This window comes from Typha angustifolia, chromosome 9 (assembly GCF_048772165.1).
Source record: "Typha angustifolia cultivar Huaian chromosome 9, ASM4877216v1, whole genome shotgun sequence".
Lineage (NCBI taxonomy): Eukaryota > Viridiplantae > Streptophyta > Magnoliopsida > Poales > Typhaceae > Typha > Typha angustifolia.
The window spans coordinates 1,668,048-1,690,808 of NC_133247.1; the positions used below are offsets into that span (position 1 = coordinate 1,668,048).

At 36.6% G+C, this 22,761-nt stretch overlaps 4 protein-coding genes across 4 annotated transcripts; all 4 read left to right on the forward strand.

Annotated features, from left to right (window-relative positions):
- Nucleotides 1–1,982: 1,982 nt before the first annotated feature.
- Nucleotides 1,983–3,524, forward strand: LOC140767325 (aquaporin PIP1-2-like). The gene is made up of 4 exons (XM_073107186.1): nt 1,983–2,489; nt 2,583–2,878; nt 3,028–3,168; nt 3,258–3,524. The coding sequence occupies exons 1-4, from the start codon at nt 2,159–2,161 to the stop codon at nt 3,351–3,353; spliced, it is 864 nt and encodes a 287-aa protein (XP_072963287.1). The 5' UTR covers nt 1,983–2,158; the 3' UTR covers nt 3,354–3,524.
- A 553-nt stretch (nt 3,525–4,077) lies between these two features.
- On the forward strand, nt 4,078–7,375 carry LOC140766507 (short-chain dehydrogenase TIC 32, chloroplastic-like). Its single transcript, XM_073105888.1, has 8 exons — nt 4,078–4,270; nt 4,552–4,783; nt 4,898–4,977; nt 5,272–5,425; nt 5,593–5,671; nt 6,122–6,206; nt 6,630–6,676; nt 7,011–7,375. Exons 1-8 carry the CDS (start codon nt 4,165–4,167, stop codon nt 7,170–7,172), a joined length of 945 nt encoding a protein of 314 aa, XP_072961989.1. The 5' UTR covers nt 4,078–4,164; the 3' UTR covers nt 7,173–7,375.
- A 477-nt stretch (nt 7,376–7,852) lies between these two features.
- On the forward strand, nt 7,853–9,114 carry LOC140767416 (uncharacterized protein At1g08160-like). Its single transcript, XM_073107317.1, has 2 exons — nt 7,853–8,394; nt 8,509–9,114. The coding sequence occupies exons 1-2, from the start codon at nt 8,096–8,098 to the stop codon at nt 8,825–8,827; spliced, it is 618 nt and encodes a 205-aa protein (XP_072963418.1). The 5' UTR covers nt 7,853–8,095; the 3' UTR covers nt 8,828–9,114.
- A 1,123-nt stretch (nt 9,115–10,237) lies between these two features.
- LOC140766619 (uncharacterized) lies at nt 10,238–18,731 on the forward strand. Its single transcript, XM_073106094.1, has 8 exons — nt 10,238–10,559; nt 11,229–11,426; nt 11,584–11,706; nt 12,643–12,680; nt 12,758–12,926; nt 13,850–17,071; nt 17,981–18,111; nt 18,362–18,731. The coding sequence occupies exons 1-8, from the start codon at nt 10,479–10,481 to the stop codon at nt 18,567–18,569; spliced, it is 4,170 nt and encodes a 1,389-aa protein (XP_072962195.1). The 5' UTR covers nt 10,238–10,478; the 3' UTR covers nt 18,570–18,731.
- Nucleotides 18,732–22,761: the final 4,030 nt, after the last annotated feature.

The following is a 22,761-nucleotide window of genomic DNA, read 5'->3' on the forward strand; positions in this document are numbered from 1 at the left end:
GTGAAGTTTGATGATGAGCATTTAGCTTTACTGTGACTTGGATTTTCTAAGAAGGTTATTAGCTTCTCGATACAATAACTAAATGAATGATGAATTCACCCAAAGTTTTTGTCACATTAATGTACCTAAATTATAAATGGACTATCACCTTGGTCTTTAGAGTTAATTGTTTATGATTAGGTCTCATACTCTGGATGGGGAACTCACTACAAAGCTACAAGGACGAGAGAATAGTCATCTCTCTATCAGCTGTTACCATCCCTAGATTGCTTACTACTTGCCAAATATTGCACCTATCTTCTTGCTGTTGAAGCTATTGCAAGCCCAGATAAGCCCAAAACTCCATCTCGGTCTCCATTGGAAAACTCCAGTTCTTGGCCCAATCCTGGCTTCTCCCTCTGGATTTAATCCGAAACCAAATTTATTCTCAGACTAAGGATATGTCTGGGGTGACAAAAAGCAGTGAAACTAAATAATAAATTTTCAAAAGTCCACTGCTTTATTATGTTTGGATTAATAAAATAAACTACAAAGTTAGTTCTTCACTTCTCTAAAATGACTAAAAGAAAGAAAGAGTTACACTTTCCTCCTTTTATATACTGTATATTATCTTTAATTATAATAACTTTTTATTTTCACCGAACAGTAATAAATAGTTTTATTATATTCTTAATGATATAAATATAATTTTGCCATATATTTTGGATCAAAAATATTTATCTTATGAACTTTATTTTATATGACTATGTTTTCGTACACTTTTGTCTAAATTATAACGGTTAGGGTTTTCAAACTCGTCCTTTTTTTCTTTTGAAGAACATTATACTTGATCATACATCCAAGTGATAAAAAAAAAATTAGGAAAATTTGCAGAAAACCCCTTCCATTATGGGATTTGTTGGTTCAAACTCTACTTTATCTTTCTAAAATAGTTTTGTCTTTAATAAAAAAAAAAATCATTTAATATTTCAAGTTAACTTTAACTCATCTTAACCTAAAATATCAATTATTCTGTTTTATTAGCCTATATGACAATTTTTCTAGATATGAGATCAATACAACTAATAAAACAAAAATATTCATAGTCTCTTAAGCTAAGGTGAGTTAAAATTAATTCGAGTAGTAAATAAATATTTTGATAAAAGACAGGGGTTTTTTAGAAAATAAATGATAAAATAGGGTTGAAACCATAGAAACTTCATAATGCAGGGTCTTTTCTGCAAATTTATCAACAACAATAATAATAATAATAATAATAATAAAAGGTAAATACCAACAAGTGACTGTAAAGTACCAATACCTCTTCAATGGTCCACTGGGTGGCTGCACTTTTGGCTTTTGCCCATTAACCACTTGAAGCTCAGAAGCAATATAAGGATAAAAGTCTTCTGCTCTCATGTCACTTCATGTTACTTTTTCAAATATGCCCTTCATTTTATAACGCAAACCAGAGGTTGGAAACTTGGAATCAAGGACTTTGGAGCTCCTGGTTTCATAAAAAGGAGGGATAGATTCCATGACGATCTCATTTATGATCAGGAACCAACTTTTTCCTTCTTCTTTTTTTCTCTCTTTGGAAAATGATTAGAATGGTCTAAAAAATCTATGCTTCTCCCTCTCCACTCTCTCTCCATCTTCTCCAATTGATTCATGATTAGCCTTGTTGAATCTTGGAGGAAGATCATAGAGGCTATTTCTGCATGGGAGTGCAATGTACTTTGTTTAGACTGTTTGAAGAAGATATTACTCTAGAAATGAACGATTAGATAAATAATCTATGCTAATAAATGATTAGGAAAAGCAAATGGAATCATTAAAGGGGATGAGTCTGGAAGCAAGCCTAGGAGAAAATGCTAAAGAGTGGCCAACACTACCAACCTGTCAGTGTCCCCACTAGAACAAGCCTCTGTTATCTTTTCAGAACCATCTTCTGTAATTTCACAGAAGATCATATGCGTCCCTGAATGCAGGAAATTAATCCAATCGTCTTTATGGATTGATTTGGAGTAAAAGGCAAAGCCCACCTCCTCTTTCCTTCTGCATCTCTATAAAACCTCACAAGTCCTCGATTTCTGTTCAAGTCTCAGCCTTCTTCCTTCTTTCTACAGCTTAGAACTTGGGAGGATAGTAGAAGATTTTGGGAAAGAGATAGAGAGAGATGGAAGGGAGGGAGGAGGATGTGAAGGTTGGAGCTAACAAGTACTCAGAGAGGCAAGCGATAGGGACGGCAGCCCAGAGCCAGGACAAGGACTACAAGGAGTCCCCACCTGCTCCTCTGTTTGAGCCAGGGGAGCTCAAGTCCTGGTCTTTCTACAGGGCCGGCATTGCCGAGTTCGTGGCCACATTCCTCTTCCTCTACATCACCATCCTCACTGTCATGGGTGTCTCCAACTCCAAATCCAAGTGCTCCACTGTGGGCATCCAGGGGATTGCCTGGTCCTTTGGTGGCATGATCTTTGCCCTGGTCTACTGCACTGCTGGGATCTCTGGTTTGTTCATTTATAGATACATAAAGGAAATGTTTTTTAGGTGCAAAAGTACTTAAATTTTTTGTTTGTTTTTTCCCATCTCTTGGGGGACAGGTGGGCATATAAACCCAGCAGTGACATTTGGGCTGTTGATGGCAAGGAAGCTTTCCCTGACCAGGGCACTGTTCTACATGGTGATGCAATGCTCGGGTGCCATTTGTGGTGCTGGTGTGGTGAAAGGATTCCAGAAGGGGCTCTATGAGGGAAATGGAGGTGGAGCCAATGTAGTAGCTTCAGGCTACACCAAGGGTGAGGGCCTGGGTGCTGAGATCATTGGCACCTTTGTCTTGGTTTACACTGTCTTCTCTGCCACGGATGCCAAGAGGAATGCCAGAGACTCTCATGTTCCTGTACGTATGATTTACTTCTTTATTTGCCTCTCTAAACATTTATAAGATCATGAAAGATCTGAGCTTTGTTTGCATCTTCTTGCATATAGCTGCAAGAATAAAACAAACTTTTGAGGGTAATGTGAATTTTTATTGGTTTTATTGCACAGCTCCTTGCACCATTGCCTATTGGTTTTGCTGTCTTCCTGGTCCACTTGGCAACCATCCCCATCACAGGAACTGGCATCAACCCAGCTCGGAGTCTGGGAGCTGCCATCATCTACAACAAAGCTCATGCTTGGGATGACCATGTTAGTCTTCATTCTAATCATCAGCAGCTATTGACTACTTTTCCTAAAACAACTCTCAAATCATTGCTAATTTATGCTTATTTCCCCAGTGGATTTTCTGGGTGGGACCCTTCATTGGAGCTGCACTGGCTGCCATCTACCACCAGGTGGTCATCAGAGCAATCCCATTCAAGAGCAGACCTTGAATTATGGAGTTATGACATTGATCTGTTCATCAGAACAGGAGGCTTCTTTCAATTCCTTTTTGTTATTCCCACTGCTATCTACTTTTCTTTTTCTTTTTCTTTTTTTTTTCCGCATCTCAGGATTGTAATTGCTTATTGTATGCTGTCAATTGATGAATTCTTCTCCAACCAATGAGGATACCTTGTTCTATCTTGCAACAACTACTAGGAAAAGATCCAAGCAACCCAACTCTAATCTTTTTGATAAATTGATAAAAGATTAAAAATTAAAAATTAAAAATTATTTTTGTAACTGTTTTCTTAATAATAAGAGTGTCAAATTCTACCGATTTATTTTTATCTTATCTCTTATTAGAAAAAAAAATAAATAGCTAAGAGAGATATAAAAAAAACTAATTTATCTTATAATTTAGAAAAGTGATTAGTACTTTCGGTTCATATGACCGATATTTTCGATTAATTTTATTTAGTATTATTTAATCTCAACCATTTGATTAGGAGCGAGAAATTAATAATTTTTATTAAACTATTTTCAGGTGATTCTGATAATTTTTTTAAATAAATATAAAAAATATTAATTGCGGGCCCTGTTGCACAGTATCGGTGGGGTGCCACGTCAAGTTCGAAGGTTGTTTCCTGTTCGATGGTCGACAGGACACAATCTCCCGTCACCTGGGCCGCTCATTCCTCCTCGATGTCCGGTTTCGTTCCCTCATCCAAAACACGCCGTTCTCAATCTTTCGAATTTAAAGCTAGAAAAGGAGCCATTCGTTAACCAGAACTCGAGAGATCGAGAGCGAGAGCGAGATAGATGTGGCCTTTCAATAGGAAAGGGGTATCTGGGTTCTCGTCTTCTTCGACGGCCGAAGAGGTCACGGAAGGAATAGATGGGAGTGGTCTCACCGCCGTTGTCACAGGTGCTTGCTTCTCCATCTCCCTTCGTTATGATCCTTTCGTAATCGAATGGCCTTTCTCGGTTGTAATTACTCATCTCACTTGCTAGCTCCGAGGAAAAAAAATCAATCTTTTCACCATCAAATATGTGGATTGATACATTTGAGCAAGAATATTTTTTTCTAGTTTGTTTACCTGTGATTGGATCTTAGAAATTGAAACTAGGATGAAAATGTAGCCAATTACGACTATTTTGTCTCTCTCTTCTTAGCACTTATATGGGCCATTATATGGCATAATTTAGGTGCATCAAGTGGAATTGGCAGCGAAACTGCGCGCGTTCTTGCATTGCGAGGTGTTCATGTTGTTATGGGAGTCCGGAATATGTCTAGTGGCAAAAGTGTAAGGGAAGAAATTGTTAATAAAATCCCTTCTGCTAAAGTTGATGTCATGGAATTGGACCTCAGCTCAATGGCATCAGTAAGGAAATTTGCTTCGGAATTTGGCTCTTCGAATCTTCCTCTAAACGTCCTTATGTAAGTTATTTTTAATTGAATCAAGCTGCTATCAGTGTTGTTCAATTTAATTAGTTGTAAATATCTGGTCATCATCGTGCTTATTAATTTACTTCGTGCTTCATTTGCTTATAGCAATAATGCAGGTGTCATGGCAATTCCCTTCTCGCTCTCAAAGGATGGTCTCGAGCTGCAGTTTGCAACTAACCACATAGGTATTTTTTGTTGTTATGATAGTCTTACAGATAGCGTGGCTAATTTGTTGAGTGTTTTCGAGTTTAGGAAATTCCAACTCAATAGCATACTTCATAGTCATAGGACTGGGAATTTTCAGGTACTGAGGTGCTTATTTAGCTGGCAATCTATAGGATTGTTAATTAGTTGATATTTCTGATAAGAAAATTATGGACTTGACTGAAGTTTGCTTCTCGCCCGCTGGTCATTTTATATCATGTATCTGATGCTAATTCTATGCCACTGCTATGTAAAGCAAAAGTTAATGATTGCAGGCCATTTTCTTCTAACGCATCTTTTGATGGATAAAATGAAGAGGACTTCTCGTAATACTAAAACTGAAGGGCGGATTGTCAATGTTTCTTCCGAGGCACACTGGATAACTTATCGTGAAGGAATTTGCTTTGATAAGATAAATGACCAGTCAAGGTAATCTCTCTTAAAGCTTTAACTCTGCATAAATCTGGGAGTGTGTTGTTCATCTCTCTTTCAGTGATGTGATCTTCGATGTATTTATTTCTTCCATGGTTTTGGTATACGTTAGTGGATTACTCTTAACTTAATAAAGGAAGGCCATTCTTTAAAACCTTTTACAGGTACCAAAGTTATCTTGCTTATGGGCAATCAAAGATCGCTAACATTCTGCATGCTAACGAGCTCTCTAGACGTTTCAAGGTATGCTATTCCTTCTATATCTGCTAATTGCTGATACTAGTTATGAAACAAAAGCAGCAGTTTCCGGATGGGCTTTGTTTATTTTATATTTTCTTCTTTTCTTAAAGTTAGTTTTCGCACCAACTGCATCTGTGGATTATGTTGCCAAAGTTGGCTACCCATTTCCTAAAGTATGAGAAGGTTGACTTATGGCTGTTTATTAATTTATTGATCTTTATTTGTCCCTTCAACCAATTGATTCCTTATAGAAGAGTAGTTGTCCTTTGTGAAGACCAAATCATCATATCTCTCCATCTAAATTGTTTACATGCCTAGGAAATTGTTTTACTGTTGCTAACTTGAATAAGATAGACACTCCACACATCATTCACTTTGATCATTGAACATTAGTAGATGTAATTACCATTTACTAGTCCATTATTAACTATCTATTCTTTTGTGGGTGAGCAGGAAGAAAATGTGAATATTACTGCTAATTCACTTCATCCTGGAATTGTTGCCACTAATCTTTTCCGGTACCAAAGTATCATGAATGGTAATTCATGGGCATTTATATTTCTTCCTGTTATTTTTCTGAATTTTCTAATTCTCATTTTTTTTTTAGTTTGTGTCCTCGTTGTAACCACACACTTGCTTGCACATAAACTAGTCCGAAGACTGACACAATTAAGGTCCACTATGTTATATGAACAACAAACTGTAGTAGGTTCCACTAAGTTTATGTTAATGGTTCGTATAATCATCTCTGTACAGAAGTTCTGGAGGCCCCAGAAGTTCAGAACAGAGCTTGGAGAAGCAGAGAAGAAACAATATATGTCAAATAATAATACTACTTTATAATTGATATGCAAGCTTCAGTAATTTAGGATTTTCACGTTTTGTTTTTGTTGTATTTGATTTGCCTTGTTTTTCAATGCAAATAATTTATCTGGTGATTACTTATTTTTCTGCACTGCAGCCCTCACAAGTGCAGTAGCAAAGTTTGTTATGAAAGATGTTCATCAGGTAATTCTATTTTTTCTTTTGCTTAATATACTGGATTGCTACTTAAATAAGCTAAACTTGTAGATATACTTTTGGTAGATGCTAGGCAAAGAAGTCTATTAAACTCTTTTCCATTTAGATTCTGCTAAGAAAAACAAATTATGAAGCTAAAGCATCTTCTTTCACAATTTTAAAGCCTGAAATCATTAGAATAGTTTGTACTTTTAAAGTGTGATGAAGAAGCCAGGATTAGTTGATTATGTTCTAATAAAAGGGAAAAAGAAAACCAGAGTGAGCAACCAGATGTTGTAATAGCTAGAGTATGCTGATGAAATTACCTATTCTTTTTCTACAGGGGGCTGCCACAACATGTTATCTGGCATTGCATCCTCAAGTTAAGGGGGTATCTGGAAAATACTTCAGCAACAGTAATCTAGCCACACCAAGTTCAAAAGCTTCAGATGAAGAGTTAGCCAAGAAATTATGGGATTTTAGCCTGAACACAATCTCAGCTTGATCTAGTCACTAGTTCTTCTTTCCTTCACTCTGTAATGCTCAATGTCAAGCTTGATTTACATAACACAGATTACGATTTTGAAGAATTGTGTATATAGGCACTTCTGAAAATGAACAAAAACTGGTGAATATGCATTCAGATTTCACAATTGGCAAGCTTGTGTGAAGCCAAAATGTATTTCACTTTGATTCAAGAACAGGTATATTGTAATCCCTTTCTTATAGGGTATTTCGTGATGAGAAATTTTCGACACACCACACGACAACGGTACCGGCTTCGGTCGCCATCCAAATGGAATTGCGGCATAGCTTGGATGGAAGGCAAGATGTAAAAGAGAAAGAAACAAACAAACACTAGGAACAAAGTTTGGAGAAGGAATCACTTGCAACATAATCCTCTACGAGACAACTCACGAAATTTAAATTTCTGCCTCATCACAACCCATTCAGCACCAATTACTCAGCAAGTGGCAGTGGAATCATCTCAAAATTTGTTCTTCAGAGGACCCAAATTTATCTGATTGAGATCCTAAAAGATATCCCTAATAAGCCAAGTAAAGTACTAAAGACAGATAAATTTATTTATAACAAGTCTATCTCCACCAAAGATGATCAATCTGTTTATTAATTTCATGCAACATTATCTTTCCTATCTAGATCCTAGTTCTTAGAGTGTGCAAGAAGGATTCCAAAGCCAAAGGCATTCAAAGGCCAAAAAATAAAAAATAAAAAACAAAAACAAAAGGCAAAGAAGCACACAAAACTTTAAAAAGCACACAGAGAAGAAGCGAGCTCTCATTCATCATACATACAGCCTGTAGCCACTTCTTTAACACCTAAAAAGGTTCCGCTTAGCATTTTAACTCCCTTGTATAAATCCGTTCTTCATATCCTTCGTCTTTCTTGCGCCAGTCATCGATCGCCATGGCAGGCCCCCGAAGCGGCGGTGACCGTAACCGGCACGCTCCCCGCCGGCACCCGGTCTTGCGTTGCGTTGTAATCAGCTTGCTCACTCTCATCATTCTCACCGGCCTCATCGTCCTCATCTTCTGGCTCATCGTCCGGCCAATGCCGATCGACTACACCGTCGACGGCGCGAGCATCCGCGGCTTCAACCTCTCGTCCACCAACTCTCTCGATGCCACGTTTGACCTCACCCTCCGCGCCGACAACCGTAATCGTCGGGTCTCGGTGTACTACGACTGGATCGACGTCGGCGTATGGTATAATGAACTCACCATTTGTAATTTACTCTTATTTTAATAAATATAAGACAAATATTATATATTTAATTTGGTCGACAAAATAAATAAAACTCACGGCATCTGATACCGTAGGTACGACGACGAAATGGTGGCGCTTAGCGAGCTGTCGCCGTTCTACCAGCCGAAGCGGAACGTGACGCGGCTCGAGACAAAGCCGACGGCCGTGGCGGTCTCGTTGCCGGCGTCGGCGGCGAAGGGTCTGAAGCATGACAGGTCAGCAGGGGAGGTGGAGGTAGAGGTGCGGGTGAGAGGCAGGGTGAGGTTTAAGGTGGGATTAGTGAAGACTCGGCACTACGACCTGAATGCCTACTGCTCGCCGGTGATCATACGGTTCTCCTCCTCCACGTCGTTCGATAGGGTATACTGCGACGTGGATTTCGATGCGGATTGATTTGGTCGTACTCGTCGCCGAGTTTGCTTGCTGTCGTGATAAATTTTACTTCGGGTGCTGCAGACTTCTACTTTATTTGGTTTGAGGGATTCTTGCTATTGTTGATATGTGATCATTAATTATTACGGGGCGAGTGTTTGTTATATTGCTTTCTTAACTTCGTGTATTATTAGGTAATGATTGATTTCTTTGTTCTAAATTATTGAGTGCATGCTTCTTCTTCTTTCTATATGGTGTCATGCTAATGTAACCTGGGGTTATGTGACTATAAATTGGAAAACAGGGGGCTTTAATAAAATAATACCCATAAGTTTGATTCCTAAATTTCCAATGCTTATAGCACAATTTTAGAGTAAATTAAATCTATAATCTCTGTCATAATTTTGATATACCAAGTAATCATATTACAAACTCATAATCATATAAAATTAAAAGTAATTAAAAAAACTCATATCTACCCAAACAGGTCAATTAGGCATTGGATGGGTATAAAGATTTCACTAGTCCAATCAACAATTTATATGAAAAAAAATATAAATTCTTTTAAAAAATTACCTAAGTATATAGAATAAATTTCTATCCGAGTTGCTAATTTTGATAATGATTTATATAGAATTATCTCTCTAAATTTTGGGAAATTGTTTAGATGATTTTAATTTTCTATATAAGTTGTTTAATGATTTTCAAGTACACATAATCTTATACTTAAAATTTAAAATATATATTTAGTAGGGTTAGTTTGGTCAAAAACTCTCCGAAAACCTTCCTACATTTTACCTTAAAGTTGTCGTTGTTATAATGTCAAAGCTTCAATATTCTAAGATTTCGACGGCCAACCAAAGCCTTATCTAACTACCTACAAGTTGCCATTTTATAATATCAGACCTAATAAATGTAATAAATCCCACCACTAAAATAAAGGAGTGGGGGAATTATTAAAGAAACTAATTTTTGTCGACCTACTAACTATTCTGTTGACAGCTTATGACAAATTTAACCTTTTAAAAGTGAGTTTTTTCTTTTCATTTCACACCCTAAATTAGTGTTTATTATATCAACCCTAACGATGTAGAGTAAAAATAAATAAATATCTAATGTAGGGTGTAGAATGACAACTAACGTCTCTTCTTAGACTCCGATCATGCACCGTTACAAAGACTCACTTATAACTTAATTAAGCGCTAATTATTCGACAGCTGTTCCATTTAAACTCCAAACACATCTTCAATAAATTCCTTAAAACAAGGTTTAACGTGGGGATTAGATTAAACTAAACTACGGTGCTCAGATTTTAACGGTCCATCCAAAGCTTGCCAACTGTGTTTAAAATGAGACCACCTTTTATTTATTCTTTACTCAAACCTTTTCCTCTATTGACAAAGAAAAAGCCAAATCACCTTATAAATCTCGCAAAAATATTACTAAAATAACTCTCCAGAAGTAGTCCTCTTCCTCCCCCCCTCTCGCAGCTCCTTGGAAGTAAGGAGAGAAAGAGGAAGGGATCTCTTCCGCTTCCGAGATCCCTCTCGATCACTTGGTGTCTCGTTGTCTTGTTCTCGAGTTTGGTTGCAATGGCGGCTAATTGATTGGGCTTTAGAGGTTGGAGGAGGGATTGGAGAGGTTAGATTAGAGAGAGGAGAGGGGAGAAGAGATGTTCAAGTTGCATAGGCACAGGTCTGATAAAGTAGCGGAGAGGGTTGACTTCAAATTCTCGGATTTTCGAGCGATTCAGGTGATTTTACGTTTTTGTTTGGTTTCTTAAATAATGGTGGTAATTTGTGTTTCTTTGGAGAAATTGTTCCAATTTCGACTTTGGTTTCGGTAGAATTTACTGAGTCACATTTTGGTTGGAATTTGGACTCTGGATTTTGATTGATTTCAGAAAGGGCACCTATTTTCTTCTTCTAATTTTAGCTGTACTTACCTAGGGATCGGAGAATATGGATTAATGGAGATAGCATCAACTTTTTTGTTCTTGGATTACATCTCTTCTTTGAAATAGCGTTTAACTTTCTATCTGTGTGTTCTAATTGTATCTGTCATCTCTAGCTTTGGGCTGACTGCTGGTTTCCTTTTGTTAGGTTTATCTCCTTTCAAATGGATGTAGGATTTATTTATTTAATCTGTAACAAGATTAGTTTATTATGGTTGCACAAGTCACTGAATCACTTGCTCATTCATGTCTTCAAGAAAAATATAAGTTTAACTGACTCTCCTTTTGATGAAAGTTACAGATTTTTAGTGTCTTCATCCACTTCATTGCCTTGTTTTAACTTCTTATATTCTTAAAAGAAACTCATTAACTTTGTTTGGTGAAATAATCTATATTTTTCTTAGATATCTCACCAGTTATTTGGAGCATTTAATAGTCATCTTTTTAACTTCTCCACATGTTCTACAGGTTCCTAAAGGATGGGATAACCTTTTTATATCTATCGTCTCAGTGGAGACTGGAAAAGCAATCACTAAGTCCAATAAAGCAATCAATCGCAATGGAAGTTGTTTATGGACTGACTCTATGTCAGAATCTATACGGATTTATCAAGATGATGCATCAAAGGAACCTGAAGAATGCCAATTTAAGATTGTTGTTTCCATGGTCTGACACATATCTAGGCATTATCCTTTGGCAATAACATTTGCTTGATCCATTTTGTTTTGTATATTTTTGTAATCATCTATCAATTAATCATATGTCCAATTCTCGTTTGCTGTAAGTTAATGGAGCTGCTTCTCAGATCGCTCTCTTTTTACAGGGATCAGCTAGATCTGGTATTCTTGGAGAGAGCATCTTAAATTTAACAGAATATATGGGTTCACGAGATTCTACTGCTGTTTCTTTGCCGTTAAAAAAGTGCAATTATGGGACAGTTTTGCAGGTCAGTGAAATTAAATGTTATACTCTTGCTTTATTTTTTATGTCCTTGCTTGAGTTACATTATTTGTATGAGGAATATCCTGACCTCTTGTAATCCAAAAGCGGTAGTAACCCGTCAATCCCAAAAATCTCCTAAGCTCGTGAACATTATGTGGTGTCGTCCACTCCAATATGCATGCAATCTTGCTTGGTTCAGATTTGACTCCCTCAGCTGAAATAATGTGCCCAAGATACTTAACTTCAGTGTGACCAAACAAACATTTCTTCTTGTTCACAAAAAGTGTATGTTCTTGCAAAGTGACAAAGATGAACTGCAAATGTTGTACATGCTCTTTCTAGGTGCTGCTGTAGATACGAATGTTGTCAAAGAATACAAGCTAATCTACCAAATGAAACTGATTTTTTGTATCATGATCAATATGGAGTAGTAGCATGCATAATTTGTTTTGTGGAACTATCTTTTGCTAATTGTTTTGATATCATGCTAAATGATGTTGAACCTTAATTTTAATAACTTACAATAAAGTGATAAACCAAATAATGAAGGTTTTGCACTTAGGTCCTGATCAGTTCCCTTATGCTGAATTTGGAGTTGATAGGCTGGACCTTAGTACCCATCATATTTGATTCTGCACCTCTCTTCACTCGCATCTTTGAGTATTGCAGCTCTATTAGCTGAATAAATGTGCAAGTTGGTGGCACAGAAATTTGCACTCTCGCTTCTTTATGAATTATTGCATATTTAATAACTTTTACTTTTAAATTTTATTGATTCAATCTTCTATGGAATGCATGTTCATTTTGGCATCCTACTATTTGAATTCTTTATTACCATACCATAAATTTATCAACAGTAACCACACATTCTAGTTTGATATTTTAAACATGTTTCATTTTTTTTATGTTGCAAATAACTTCATATAATTCTTATGCACAGCTCAAGATTCAATGTCTCTCCTCAAAGTCTAAATTCAGGTAGGTTACTCTGTAAAGATGTATTCTTCATTTCCAAAGTCTAGTACTAGTTTTTGACTTTATTTTATACAAATCAGGGATGGAAAATCTCGGAAGGAAACAACTACCCATCATGAAGAGCTAAGTACTAACAATGATGACATAGACAGCAAGTCAGATGGATCTGATACCATGCTCAACAGGAGTGTTGGATCATCATCTAGTAATCGTCTTGGTGCTACATATCCAGATGAACATGGAAATAGGGTTAGAAGCTCTGACTCATAGTGAACTTGATGATTGTTTGATTTCTTTTTTTCTTTTCTTTCAAGGAGAAATTATCGTTTAGGTCCTTGTATGGACTTTATTCATTTGTATTATATCACTGTACATTTTATGATGTTAACTATTCAATATATAGTAGCATGCTATGTATCCAACTTCCTTTCCTGATCTGTCTGCAAATTGTTCCAAGCTCATTGGATGGGTAAGTGAGACATCCCATTCTTGTTTCTAGTATATGTTTAGATAATGGTAGGGAATCCATCTAATTTCATTAGTATAATGGATGCATAACATGAAATGTCCACAAAATTGATGTTGATGATATATAGTTTTGTTATAATTATGATTGTTGCGTCTTTGACGGATATTGACCTAGTATTTGACTATTTTCAATCAAAATCTCAATATGCCTGTTCCCTATTTGTCATTGTACTTCATAACTTATTCAGGTACTCAGTACTCCTGTTCCTGGAAGCCTATTGTGGCCATCCATTGATCTTCAGCTTCTTTCATAGTCAATGATACTTTAAACTGTTTACTTTTTGTACTCATTATTGATGCTTGAATCAGTTAGAGAATCTTTCATCCCAAGAAAAAGACTGATTTTTGTTCTTTATTGTTTATATTAAGTAAGTTTCACAAGAACATTTGTGGTTGTCTAATAAATTATGTTTAGTTCACTTGATTTTAGTATAAATTGAACATATACACGCTTAAGAAGTGATAAATGATATATTCTTTGAACTTTATAGGTAGTGTTATGCCGATTAAAATCTTTTGTAGGAGCATAAAGATGTATATTCTCTCCTGGCTTGCCCCTTTGACCATAGAGTCATTCTTTGTATCGGTTCAAAATGATATCAGGTATTTTGAAAGGATGGTGAAGTATTGCTTATTTTTCTCAGGACACATATTTCTCAGCATCAGGTTCACATCGGAGTTCTGATTCAGGAGATAGTTCCTTGGACAAAACAATGTTTTCTCCCAGAAACAACTTTAGTGGGGGAGTGAACATGGGAAGACAAGATTCTGCTGACTCGAATGTTAGCACAACATACATTGCAGGTCATGGTAATGATCTCTCTAGGTCGAATAATGCATCTTTCAGTTCTAGGGCCTCTGGCTCTTCCACTCCACAGGAAAATACTGTGCAAGCATTTCCGAGTGGTCTCTCTCACTTATCCTCAAGGCCCTCTGATTCAGCTAAAGATCTTCTTGAAGCTGCTGAAGAAACGATCGAGGAACTCCGCGATGAGGCCAAAATGTGGGAGAGACATTCTCGCAAAGTGAAAATTGATCTTGAAATATTGAAAAAGGAATGTTCTGACAAATCCAAGCATCAGGCTGACCTGGAAATGGAACTATCAGCTGCACATTCTGCACGCGATTTGTTGAAGCAAGAAATTGAACAGTTAAAATCATCACTAGATGAAATAACAAAAAATCAAACCAACACAGGAACTCCCAGAATTGAAGACATGATTGATGTGCAAAAGGAACTGGAAGATGAAATAAAATTTCAGAAAGAATCAAATGCTGACTTAACTCTACAACTAAAGAAATCTCAAGAATCGAATATAGAGCTCGTTTCCATTCTTCAGGAATTGGAAGATATTATAGACAAACAGAAATTTGAGATATCTAGGCTTTCACAAGATTCTGGTGTTACTGAGCATGACGAGGGTCTGAGGAATCAAATATTGCTGGGCAATGAGACAGAATGGGCAAGAAAATTATCATCAAAAGAACAAGAAATTGTAATGTTGGAAGAGAAACTTTCTCATGTGCTTAATACTCAACCTTCAAGTGGTACAGTATTCAACAACATCCATTCTGATCTGGAAAAGGAAAATGAGATCCTAAGGGCTAAAATACAGGAGCTAGAGAGGGACTGTTCTGAACTTACAGATGAAAATCTAGAACTCATATATGAGATGAAAAAATTTAATAAGGTAGCAAAGGAGGGCGAGCATTCTTCTAATTTTGGTAGCTCGGAGTCTGGACTTGACATCCTTAAATCACGTATACATCAACTGGAGGGGGAGCTTAGAAGGAAGGAAACATTGGATGAAGGAAATACAGATGAAGCATCAGCATCCAAGATAAAGAATCTTGAAATGAAATGTGCCGACCTTGAGCTTAAGCTCCAAAGATTTAGGGATGAAGCTTGTGATCTTCAGAAAATGCTCCAGAAAAGCCAAGAGGAACTTGAGGAAAGAAACAAGGAACTATCTGAGCTAAGACAGGAACATGAAAGTTTCCAAGACATATCAATGACAAAAGAATCTGAAAACCTGAAAAGAGAACTGACTTCCAGAAGCAGTGGAATTAGTGAGGAATTGGATGGAAGCACATCTGAGATAGATGAGCTTAAAGCCAGCCTTTCAGTCAAAGAAGAGGAGATTTATCTTCTGAGGCATTCCAAAACAGAACTAGAACAACTTATTTCTGATTTTCAAAAGGAGAAAGGTCAGTTAGAGGAAAATTTATCAATTGCACTTAAAGAAAGCAGTATTACCTCCAAATGCTTGGATGATGTGCGGCATGATCTTGCTGTACTTACTAGCAGCATTGATTCACATGTATCTGCTAATAAGATGCTTGAAAGGAACTCAATGGAACTTGAAAGCTGCAAAATTGAGCTAGAGTTGCATATATCTGAGCTCGAACATGAGAATGTACAGTTATCTGAACGTATATCTGGACTAGAAGCTCAGTTAAGGTATCTGACAGATGATAAGGAGTCCAATAGGTTGGAACTAGAAGATTCTAAATCTCTTATTCAGGATCTTAAGGTTACAGTTGAAAGACAGCAGGCAGAAATGGAATCACAAAAGCTGGAACTAAAACAGAAACTTCAAGAAGCCCAAAAGCGCTTATTAGAAGCACAAGAGGAATCAGAGTTCCTAAGACGATCTAATTCAAAATTACAAGCTACAGCGGAAAGTCTTATTGAAGAGTGCAATTCTCTTCAGACAATAGCTGCTGATTTAAGGATGCAGAAATTGGAGTTGCATGAGCGAGTTACACATGTAGAGATGGATTTGGAGGAATCACAAAAGAAGAGCTTTGATTTCTGTAAGGAGGTTGAGCTTTTAGAGATAAAGCTTTCTTCACTACAAAAAGACATTTCTTCTAAGGAGAAATCATTGTTGTTGGAAGTGGAGAATATATTTCAGGAGCACAAGGAACATGAAGAGAGAATAACCCGAGCACACCTCTTGTTGAATAAGATGGAAACAGAGAAGATGATTGAAGTTGAGAATCTTGAGAGAGAGATTGCAAAACTTACTTCACAGGTCTTCTCAACTCATGATGAGCAAGAAAAAATATCTTTGGATACCACACATGAGGTCTCTAGTCTGCATTCAGATAAGGCTAAACTTGAATCTAGTCTTCATGATGCCAATGCACAAGTGAAGCTCTACGAAACTGAGCTACAAACACTTCGTCAGGAATCTAAAACCAAGATTCAGGGCTTAGTTGATTTGCTCAATGCTTCCAGACAAAGTGAGGAAATGTTGATGACTGATATTGAGCATATGCAAAGGTTAAATGAGGCGGTTAAATCTAGTGAAGAGAAATTCAGAAAAACGTCAAATGAATTAGAACTGAAGCTTAAAGCTTCTGATTATGAGAAGCAGCAAATAGTGGAAGAACTTTCTGGACTAAAGGTTCAACTACAAAAAATAGCTCATCTTCAGGATGAAACTTTGGTACTTAAAAGCTCTCTTGATGAGGCAAAGTTTGCAAAAGGAAAATTAGAAGAGAAATTGGAGTCAATATCTGAAGAATGTGAAGCTCTGAAGACAGAAAGGGCTGTATTGATGGACAAAATCTCAAATATGCAGAAGACTTTAGAGAATGGTGAAGATGACAGACGTAGTAAAATTGCACTAGAAGCAAAACTTCTAAGGATGAAGAGTGATCTATCTGCCAATGAAGCATCTTATGCTCATGAAACAGAATTAAAGAACGAAATTAGTAGAATGAAGAGAACAAATAGTGAGTATCAAAGGAAGATACAATCTCTGGAGCAGGAGAAAGATGAGCTTATGAAGAAAGCTCAGCTTATGGAGAAGGAACTAATGCTAAAGAAAGAAGAGGACCGGGAAGGTAAATTCGAGGTAAGCCATTTAATGCCTCTAACTTATATCAGTAAATGCTGAATTATGCTATTTCCAGTTGATAAGTTGAGAGCATGAGTTTAGGATATATCTTAGCATATCTCGTTTACTTTTCAGTTGAAATTAAACTCATATTACATATTAGCAACAGTGTGGCTAGACCACATGGTTAAAGAAAAGGTAAAACTAGGTCTTAAACTTGTAATCAGATTTCTAGAATCCCACCAAGGGAGTTTTCCATTCTTTAAGTTGCAAAACTTCACAGAAATAAGAGTATGCAGATTAAATTAGTCATTATCTGTAGTGATCCAACGTTTTTCCAGGCTAAGGTAATTGAGGGAAAAAAGATATAAGTTGATCTCATGAAGGTATCTGCAAATAAGACCAGTTCATTTTCTTGATCTTCATATGATCATATCTCTAACAATGTGATTTTGCCCCATCACTGCAGTAGAACATCCTGCATTAATCTGACAATCTTGTCAAGGTTAAATTTTTTTTTTTTTTTGGGTCATTAGCAGAATATATGTTTGCTATGCCCCATTACTCAAACTAAATAAATAAAATACAAATAAATAAACAACAACAACAACAACAAGTTTGATACACATTATGGTGTGTTATCAGTTACCCTATGGAAACACAGAAAATATCCAGAAGAACAAGAATGATAAGGCATATACATTTGGTATCGATGAGTTTGAATTTGACAATTTCATGATGGTATTATAATTTGTATTATTGGTCATCTCATTTCGCAGCTTCCGAATGCATGTAACCTCCTCATTCATTCCTTATTGTTAGCTTGCAACTGAAGATACATTCTTTTAAATTGAAAAGTTAATTTAATTTGTCTATTTCAAAGATTCAAGTTTGGACTTATCTATTATTGGTTACTTACATTCCTAGGGTGACAAGAAGCTGTATAATAACATTGACGTCAACACCGAAGCTGATCTTCGCTCAAGGATCCACTTACTTGAGACTAAACTTGCTGAATCTTTGGAGGCAAACAACATGTATGAACTGCAACTCAAAAGGTAAACCAATTCATAATCTGTTGAGTATATAAACTTTACTGATCCAGATTTTAATTTTTGTAGCACAGAAATACAGGATTTTGAGATCCATTTCTGTGAATGTTTCATTTATATATTAAAATTTATTTGCTTGGATAGTTATACTTTATATTCACCTGAGATTTCATGGTAAAAACAGATAGACAACTAAGCTGTGAAGTAGCCAACTCTTGGTCCCTTTTCTTTAATCAGTTTGCGCCTTTTTCTGCAGCTCTCCCTCCGAAAATATGAAAAAAGATGCAAGTGAGAACGACATGAAAATAGCAGGTGCTGGAAAATTGTCGTCACTAGAGGCAGAACTAAAAGATATGAAGGAGCGCTTCCTCAATATGAGTCTCCAATATGCTGAAGTGGAGGCTCAACGTGAAGAGCTGGTAATGAAGCTCAAGTCCACGAAAAAGGAAAAAAGATGGTTCTAATGAGACTGGAAGACCATATCATAATCTCCCACCTCGACCTGGGTACCTTCTCTGCATATCTTTTCTTCACTGTCAATATATATTTATCATCATTCTTACCTTAGGCATAATATTAACACTACTTGTTTAGGAATAAATAGCATTAGAGTTAAGAGTTATAAAGATGAGCAGGCATCAGATGCCTACCAAATACTCCTGTTGAGCAATTAGGAAATTTAAAGTGTACCCACGTAAAGTAGGAGTGCCCTTCCATATTTATCCCTTTTCAGTTTTTAAGAAAAGACCTAGCAGAGCTTCCTATGAGTTCGCAAATATTTCACATAAAGCATCAAACTTTTGAAGCTCTCAAACTTCCACTGAAATGGTGAAATAACCAGGGCTGGCTTCCAGAGTACAATTCATACAAATTAAATGATTATATGATGGCAGATAACATGCATACAACCACCTTGATAGGCGGTATGTCCAGATGAAGTTCTCTTTCAATTTTATTTGCAATTAATTTGTACAACCAACTGGTCTGTTCATAGAAATTACAATCATCAGCCCATCGCTAGCAGCTGAAACCGGCATCCGAGCTCCTTTCAATAGCCTTCTTCATCTGTTCAACACCTTGATATTACCCGTTATGATCAACATATTTGTTTAAGTGCATCAGAAATTTTTTTTTTTGCCTCAAAATCTTCTTGAAGGGATAGATAATTTATTCATATCCTTCTTGGTGACCTGGACAAGCTCATATTTTAAGGGTGCTAATAGATGTTGGTAAACCCTGTAACAAAATCCTCTTGAAGGGATAGATAATATATTCATATCCTTCTTGGTGACCTAGACAAGCTCATATTTTAAGGGTTGTCATAGATGTTGGTAAACCCTGTAACAAATCTTCTTGAAGGGATAGATAATATATTCATATCCTTCTTGGTGACCTAGACAAGCTCATATTTTAAGGGTGGTAATAGATGTTGGTAAACCCTGTAACAAATTCCAATGGGTTGTGTTTTTGGGTCTAAATGAGAAGAATAATAATCATTCATCATGAGGGTTTCATTTGAGCTAGCGCAATATTATGGATATCAACCTAATCCTCGACCATCTATACAGCCTACAGGCCATGAGTAAGCCTTTAACATAAAATGCAAAGGTTAGAAGTGCAATAAGCAGAACCAAAGTGAGGCTAACCGACTAATTAATGTACTTTTTTTAAAAAAATCTTCTATAAAGTGGCGTTAACCGCCGTAATATTAATTAATTACTAATCATGATTACATTCACTTTCCATTTCCTTAATGTTATGAAAAGATCTACTTTGACCTTGGATACACCACCTTATTAGAAAGGAGAGCTATCCAGCTGCTTAGCCCTCAAGTATCTCTATACTTTTTTCCCCCCCTCTCCACTCTTTGGATCCCTAAAGCCAAACATAGGAGACAACAAAGCCAAGGTCAACAAAATTTGGCAAAAAGTTCTATATATTAAAGAGTTCAAGTACCTTTCTCTATAATTCTTTTAGCCAAGCTTCAAAATTTCATATGCAATCCTCTAATCTTAGGTTGCCACTTCCTAAGGGAAGAATTTTTTTGGGGGGGATTACTTTCCAAGCACTCAAGTTTTGGGAGAGACACCACCTGATGCAATTATGCAATTGATAAGATAAGGTAAGCTGTGGCTCTAAAGTGACTTCCTCTTGTGATGACTCATCGATCCATCATGGCTAGAGAAGTCCACTTACCCACAAATCCATCATATCATATATACTATTTTGGATCCTAGGGAATTGGAATATTGCTAAAATAATTGAAGCTGATAGGTGGTATGGGGGACAAGATGCATGGGTGAAAGGAATAGCAATACTAGAGTTTAGTAGGTTTCCTGTTGTCCTCCATACATGATTGCATCTCAATGCAGAATCTAACTACTAGATCTTTAGGAGCTCATGAACTACTTACCAGTAATTGGCTGCCATCCTGGTTGGCATCTACTGTCCAAGTATATAACCAGACAAAAAACCTCATCCACTTCATTTTGTGATGAGAAATGACTAGTCACCAGGATAGCTATCCATTTTTCTCATAAAATTTTTCTTAAATAATTAGCTGACTCAAAAACTCAAAATAATAGATAACAAACTAACATAGAACCTCATCAAGCTTGCGCTATAAAATGAGATTTGAACTCTAAACCTATCAAAAAAATTATACTTTGATTTATATTAACTTAAAAACTTAAATTGTTAGATAACAGAGAGATAGAGTCAACTTAATGGTATGAGGAGACAAATCCATGTGATGGGTTTTTCTGAAGAGTAATGAAACAATAACAAGGCAACAAATTCCATCTTGTCCATCATATAAGGCCCTATCTATAGGATTTAAGCTAGCTATAAATTGACCAAAGTTATCCATTAAAGTGTCATTCAAAGGTTACAAATCTCACTACATTAAAACCCTTCCACTATTAAATTCCCTGCAAAGATCCAAATGAGGCGAGGTTAACATGCACATATAATTGGGTGATCATCTGTAAAATTATATATTGGCTGTGATATATCAACCAACACTAGCCTATATTCCACTCATTTAGGGTAGCTCCAAGAGTTCGAGATAGATCATCTGCAACTATTTATTTGGCATCTAGGTTATGTATCTTTGCTAATGGTATATATATATATATATGATACTCTAGCTATCCTTATCCTAAGACTTTGACTAAATTTTGCTTCGATTCTTATCCTCCAAGAGAGGCACTTATTATATAAATGCATCTAATTTAATTTGCAAGCTGAGAAAACTACGGATATCTACTATGTGCAGTATCAATCATTAACTACTAGGAGATAGCTATCTGTATAGGATTAATGACCATAATTATAGAGATATCCTAAATTTGGGTAAGTATTGTGTATTTGAGTAAATAACAAATGCCATTTTCACCTAAACATACTTACTTAATAATCACATCTAGACTTCTAAACTATTAGCTATTTTCATATAAACCGCCGCTCAATATAATATTTCTCATTCGCGGCCTTATATTTTACTATGACCAACAGAAACTATGATCACGAAAGGTAAATTAAAGCTAAAGCAAGAGAGGAAAAGAAAAGAAGAGAAAAAAAGAACCAAGAGTCAAAAGAACAGGAGAGGCTATTATAAAGATAGATATCCTAATAAAAGGGACTCTTGGGGGGTGTGACGACCCCATCTGAGGCCCAAGATTCGAGTAGCTACAAGGAAGCAAAAGGATCATGGGCGATACTATTTTTGGTCGTTACGGCGAAGACGATTGCTAAATTGCAAAGGGGGAAGGGAAGATGGGTGGGTTGCAAGGGGACATGGTGCATGCGACGGGAAGCAAATACTTGCATATCTTTTATATTATGCCATGGACGTTTGGACAACCACATGCTAACTAAAAAGACCCAAATCTCCGGGCCCATACAACAGGGTCCCTGGAATCCTGGTGATGCCTCTTGACTCTTGTTTATATTCTTAATGTGGGAAAGGGATTTCTGGGTTTAGTCTAGGTGCAATGTTGTTGAGTACATGTGCCGGGGCACTTGTCGCGCCATGATTGTGCTTAATATAGGGTACATAGTCCTTTTCAGTTCAGTAAATATGTGCGAACAATGACCTAGTGCGGATCAGATCTGTGTGCTTAAGATAGGGTACATAGTCTTTTTCGGTTCAGTAAATATGTGTGAACAATGACCTAGTGCGGATCAGATCTGTGTGCGGATGGACTTTGACATAATCGATTCTCATTGAATTCGTGGTTTTAGAGATCAATCTATCCCCACGTAAGTTGTTGGTAATTCTCGGCATTTTTTAGTAGATGAAATTTTTGTAACAAATTATCCTTTTTCTTTAACGAATTCTTTTTTAAATCGAAATGGTAGCTTCAAATTATGACTTACAAGATAATAAACAGTAATTTTTTCTAAGTGCCAGAATAGGCGATACCAGAGCGTGATTTGTTGGATCTAAGGCGACCAAATATTTGGTCATTACCGAGGATCCAATCGATTAGGCCTAGCAGAATTCAAGGATCGAGATCGGCACCGATGAGCGCAAAATCTCGATCCAAGATTACTCGAGTAACGAAGAAGTCGGCAACGAGATCACTTCACGTGGAAACCTTTATTTCGTTTTATATATTGCACCACATATCCTCAAAATTCTATGTGCTCGTC